General features: G+C 38.3%; 1 gene segment (V, D, J or C); it reads right to left on the bottom strand.

Annotated features, from left to right (window-relative positions):
• Positions 1–2118: 2118 nt before the first annotated feature.
• On the bottom strand, positions 2119–3913 carry LOC136172555 (T cell receptor alpha variable 22-like). The segment is given in 3 exon segments: positions 2119–2232; positions 3316–3671; positions 3862–3913. Coding segments are annotated over 3 exon segments (522 nt in total).
• Between the last annotated feature and the right edge of the window lie 2382 nt (positions 3914–6295).

A 6295-nucleotide genomic window follows, 5' to 3' on the forward strand; every position in this document is an offset into this window, starting at 1 on the left:
CTGTAAATAATATGTCATTGTACAGGGGTATTAGAGTGGATTTATTTATCTATTTACCCAATGAAGAATACTTGACTGGTTTCCAGCTTTTGGTCATCACAAATATAGCTGCTATGAATATTCATGTACAGATTTTTGTATAAAGATAAATATTTTATTTCTCAAGCATAAATACTCAGGAGTGTGATTGCAGAGTTGTAAGGTAAGTGAATATTTAAATTTATGTGGAACTGCTGAACATTTTTCCAAAATGACTGGACAATTCACCCACCAGCAATATATGAGGGCTACAATTTCTCTGCATCTTTGCCAGAACTCGATATTGCCAGTATTTTTAATTTTAGTCTTTATGATAGATGTAAAATAGTATCTCTTTGTGCCTTAATTTGCATTTCCCTAATGACTAATAATGTCAACCATCTTTTTTTCTCTTTACTTTTTAAATGATGAAAGTATACATTAGACTTAGGAAACAAAGCACAAACTACAGTTCCACTGTATATTACAACTATTTTTTATGTAAATAAATTAAAAACTTTGGTTGGAGTTTCAATGGCAAACTCTCAAAAATTAATAGAATGGATATACAGAAAAGTAGGAGGGTACAGTAGACCTGAAAGTCACTATGAATCAATTTAATTAAGATTTATGCAATTTTCACACAATAGTAGGATGCAAATTCTATTCAAGGTCCCATTGACTATAAACTGGGAGATACACGTACATATCCAGGGACATAAAACAGGGTGCAAAATTTCATGGTTTAAAGATATTGAAATCCTACAGTCTGTTTTCTAATCACTGTGGAATTATGCTAGAAATTATTGTCAAAAGATACTTGAAAATAACCCACATATTTTCCAGTGCAATGTGACATTTACTAAGAGAGATATTTGACTTAGCCTGACCATCTTTTTATATGCTTATTTCCTTACTACATAGCTCTCTGATGAAGTGTCTGTGTAAATCTATTGTCCAGTTTTCAACTGGATGTTTTCTTCCTGCTGAGTCTAGAGAGTTCATTGTATTCTGAACACAATCTTTTGATGAAAATGTATTTCCTGTCATTTCTGTGGTTTATCTTTTTCCTTCTCTTAACAGTGTCTTTCACAGAGCAAATCCTTAATTTTGATGAAATCTAAGTTTGTTTATGGATCGTGCTTTTGGTGTCATGTCAAAATTCTTTTTGTCTAACCCTAGGTCATGAAGATACTCTCTTATGTTTTTCCTAAAAGATTTTGTAATTTTACATTTTACACCTGGATGTATGCTTAATTTTGAGACTGTACCCAAATTTTTGTATGAGGTGTGATATTTAGGCCAAGTTTTAATTATTTACCAAGAATATCCAATTATCCCAACATCATTTGCTCATAAGACTGCGTTACCTGCATTGAACTGTCTTTGCACTTTGTCAAAAAAATAAATCTTCCCTACTTGTGTAAATCTACTTCTATACACTTACTCAGTGACATAAACTTGTTAATTACATTCTTTTATTACCCTTTTAATATTATAGAATTTGTAGAATAATTTTCTTTTTAGTTACTTATATTTATAATTTGTGTTTTTTTTTTCTTTTTTCCTTTGATAATTCTACCTAGAAATATTTCAATCTTATTGACCATTTTAACAAAATTAACTTTGTATTTCCTGGCTATCCCTATAGCTTTCTTTGTATTTCACCAATCCAACAGTTTATTATTTACTTCTTTCAGTTTATGTAGGGTTTAATTCGCTTTTCTATCATCTTTCGCTGAAAGCCTAGATGATAGTTTTTAAACCTTTTTTCTTTAGTTAAATAAGCATTTAAAAAGATAAATTTTCTTTTATGTATTATTTTAGCTGCATCTCATACATATTTATATAATGTGGTCTCACAATATTTACTTTCAAAATATTTTATAAAGTCATAGTAATTGTTTCTTTAACCTATGTTTATTTTTAAGTTAGTGCATATATACCAAATATTTGAGAGGTTCTACAGACATCTCTTTGTACTAGATATTTTGTATCATTTCCATTTTTGTTGAAGAATAAATTCTATATAATTTCAGTTTTCTTAAATATATTAAGATTTTTAGGACCAAACAGATTTTGCGTGTGTGCATGTGTATTTCATCCACACAGCAGGGTGTGGCTGCAGCTCAGCTGCAGGTTTGGGTACAGGCTGCAGGTGCCTGGGGAGCACCGGGCACTTGCTGCAAAGATGTAGGTGGCTGAGTCTCCAGGCTGGGAAGTTGCGATGTACAATAAGAGCTGTTTGGCACTCTTACTGAGGGACACTGAAACTTTCATCTTCCATTTCATTCATAACTGAACTTATGGCTATCAAGAATGCAGGACCTTTACCAGAATATTGCCAGTACCACAGGAGATAGTCAAACGCACCCTTCTCATAACTTCAGTTCAGAATTGAAATCTCTCCTTCCTGGACTGTCAAAGATTGAGGGCTCTGTTTCACCTGCTCTTGATCACTTTTTTCCTTCTGTTGTCCACTCACCCCTACCTAAACAGATAAAAAGTTGTTAGATCCACAGACACCTATTTCTTTCTTAGAGTTTCTATCTGCATGAACTTGTTTGTAATCCAGTTTTCTCAGTCCACCTAATTGATGAGATATCCTAGATGTTCTCCTCACAAGTCATAGCCTAGTTGAAGCCACAGAATCAAAATGATGTTCTCAGTATCTTTTCATTGTTTCTGGCATCAGTGTTCAGTGACAACTCAAGTTCCTCTTCTGCTCTTCTCAGCCAACTAGAACTCTAAGTTCATATCTGCTTTAATTCTTTCAGTAGGCCCCACCCTCTCACAAACTGGACAATATCTTTATTGGAGTGATTTCATTTAATTCCTTTTAATTTTTAACATTTTTGAGTTCGGTATGTCTACTTAGTCACTCAATCAGTCCAACTGTTTGAGACCCCATGGACTGGAGCCCACCAGGCTCCTCTGTCCATGAGATTTCCCAGTGTTTCCCAAGAATACTGGAGAGGTTACCATTTCCTACTCCAGAGGATCTTGCCAATCCAGGGGTCAAACTCATGTCTTCTGCATCTCCCCCACTGGTTGGCAAATTCTTCACCACTCAGTCACCTGGGAAGCTATGGTTAAATATTTATTTTAATTCTGTCCTCATATCAACTACTCTGCTAGTTTCCTATTAGAAGTTTCTAGTGCAGAAGGAGATACATGTTGAGAAGGAAAGATAAAGACCAAAGTCCATAATCTGTAGGGCCAAAAAGTATATGTGGTTAAAACTGTCCTGATATAGCTGAATAACATGAAGCACTGCAAATGCCCTGTGGGGCCCACAGTGTGACTGAGGCTGGAGGAGGGGCTCAACCCCAGGAGGGTTTGTGTAGAGGCTGCAGGTGCCTGGGGAGCACCGTGCTGCGCAGCGCAGAAGTAAGTGCCGGAGTCTGTGGGCCGCGGAGAGGAAATGTGCAGTGAGCTGCGGCGTTCTGCAGGGACTGTGGTGGCATTTAATCTTCCATCCTGCTTTGTCCCTGAAGGAACGGAAAACAGGTGGATGATGCGACCCCCGGGGTTCTGAAGATACCAGTTCACACTCTGTGGGGAAGTGGAAAAATTACACCGAAGCGTGTAGCTGGCTCCCTCCTGGAGACTCAGGGCTGGGGGACTCTGCTCCACATCCACCCCTCGCACACCTGATGAGGAAAGAGAAAGAGTCACTGTGAGGGTCACTGTAACTGCTACTAAACCCTGAAAGTGCTCCCCCATGCCCATAGATGATGAGAAGGATAGAAAGTCTGCAGGACTTGTCAGCTCCTCTCTCTCCCTCAACAATAGAGCAGCGCCTCGCTCCTTCAGGTTCCCTGTGGGGCAGCCCCAACTCACAGCAAACCTGGGCAAACAGAAGCCCCAGCACAGCGCCTGCTAGCCTCTTCATGATGCTTCTTCTTCTTGTTGGGACATTTTCACTACAAGACACCTAACTAAACCCTGAGGGAGTGAGTGTCATAAGTCGTTCCTGCTCCTGCAGCCAATCAGCTCACCCAACAAATCCTGCTCAGGTGACACTGACAGGACGTCCCACCCCCCACCGCAACCAACTCAGAATGCGCTGGTCAGGGGCGGGTGAGAGTGGGAAATAGAAAGATCGTTATTTTATGACTTAAGGGATAGGTTCTGAGAACATTTTGGAGAAGACAGACTCTGATTTGGAATTTGGGGAAATTTTAGGGAAAAGAAAGCAAAAATTAGCTGTATAGCCCCATCTTCCTCTCACATGGCATGGATGCAGTAGATTCTTCCGTAATGAAATACTGTTTCCAGAAGTGCTGAGGATGCAGCTTTTGCTTCTCTTACGCACTTACTTGTGGTTCTGAAGGGTGCTCATGAATTAGCACAGTATCAGAAGTTGCTTCTATTGGCTGGAACACTTTGCTGTATTAAACATTATTATTCTTTTTAATTAACTTATTTCTAGTTGGAGGATAATTGCTTTACAATATTGTGTTGACTTTGCCATACAATGATGCAAATCAGTCATAAATATATATATATCCCTTCCCTTTGAACCTTCCCCCCATTCCTCTAGGTTGTCACAGAGCACCGTGTTGAGCTCCCTGCATCATACAGCAACTTCCCACTAGCTATCTCTTTTGCATATGGTAATGCACATGTTTCAATGCTACTCTCTCAATTTTTCCCCCATCTCCTTCCCCTACTGTGTCCAAAGTCTGTTCTCTATGACTGCTTCTCTATTTTTGCCTTGCAAATAGGGTCCATTAACAGATGAACAGATAAAGAAGTTGTGGTACTTATACACAATGGGATATTTCTCGGCCATAAAAAAAAGCACATTTGAGACAATTCTAGTGAGGTGGATGAGCCTAGAGCCTGTTAAACAGTGACGTAAGTCAGAAAGAGAAAAAAAAATGTATATTAATGCATATATATGGATTCTATTAAAATGGTACTGATGACTTTAAAAGTTATATATATTTATTTTAGATTTGGCCTGCATTGAGAGCAATATTAGTTATCTTAACCACCAGCTGGACTTTGAAAATTGAATTGTAATAGTTTTATTTTTATTAAAGTGAAAGTGAATAAATTATTTTTTTAATTTCTATTGTAAATACATTTTTAAGCTGTTGATTACTAGTTTTGTATTCTGCTTTTAAATTTTAGTAGGCCATTTTAGAGAAAAACAAGTGCTTATGAAACCATATGAAGATAATTTTAGTTTGTGCTCTTATCTCAGACTCTGTAAATAATATCAATTCTCTGTCAGTAGATTTGGAGTTAACAGGGATGGAAGATGAGGACCTGTATATTTTCCCTGCAGTGAAAGTGAAGTCATCTGCAGACACTAACGTTCCGATGGACAGTTCAAGGATGCTTCAGTAGTAGCAGTACATAGGCCTAGTTACTCCAAGGCATGTGGGATCTCAGTTCTCCAACCAGGGATTGAACCTGTGTCCCTTGCATTGGCAGGCAGATTCTTTACCACTGAGCTACCAGGGTAAGCCCCATGTGCTGCTTGCACGCCTGCATGCTAAGTCGCTTCAGTCATGTCCGATTCTTTGCAACTCTAATGACTGTAGTCTGCCAGGCTCCTCTGTCCACGGGATACTCCAGGGGAGAATACTGGAATGGGTTGCCATGCCCAGAAGATCCAAGGGATCTTCCTGAACCAAGGATTTGATCCGGGTCTCTTGCAGTTCCTGCATGCAGGTGGATTCTCTACTGCTGAGCCACTGGAGAACCCCCATATGCTGCTTAGGGATTATCAAATTGATGGAAACTCCTTATAGAGGCAGGGCTTCCAGACCTGCCTAGAAAGTGAAAAATTACTATTCACTTAAGTTTTGTTTCTTTCAAAAAATTTCTTCATGGGAAACATGAATGTTTTAGACTAGCAAAAAAAAATTCCAGATTTTTCTCAGAGAGAGTAGTTTGTTTCTGGTAAGTGGAACAACTATAACATATCAGAGTCTGGACTTGCCCTTGGATTCAAATGAAAGAAGCTTTTGGTACAAGGAGAATTATTTGCATGTTTCCCACTTCTTTTGTTGGGACTAGCACACTGAAACCGACATTTTCTTGACATGAGAAAGAATCATAAAAATTATTAACACCTCTTACTTTATTGCTATGTTAAAATTATGATTCTGACACTCCTCAAAATTCTTCTCAGATTCATCAGTAAACTAGGTGCTTATTCCTTGTCCTCTTTTTCTTCTGTTTTTATCCGTCTTCTTCCATTTCTCTTCCCTCATTTTCTCCATCTCTTACTGCTCTCTGACTCTCCTTCCAGATGACT

This window comes from Muntiacus reevesi, chromosome 7 (assembly GCF_963930625.1).
Source record: "Muntiacus reevesi chromosome 7, mMunRee1.1, whole genome shotgun sequence".
NCBI lineage: Eukaryota > Metazoa > Chordata > Mammalia > Artiodactyla > Cervidae > Muntiacus > Muntiacus reevesi.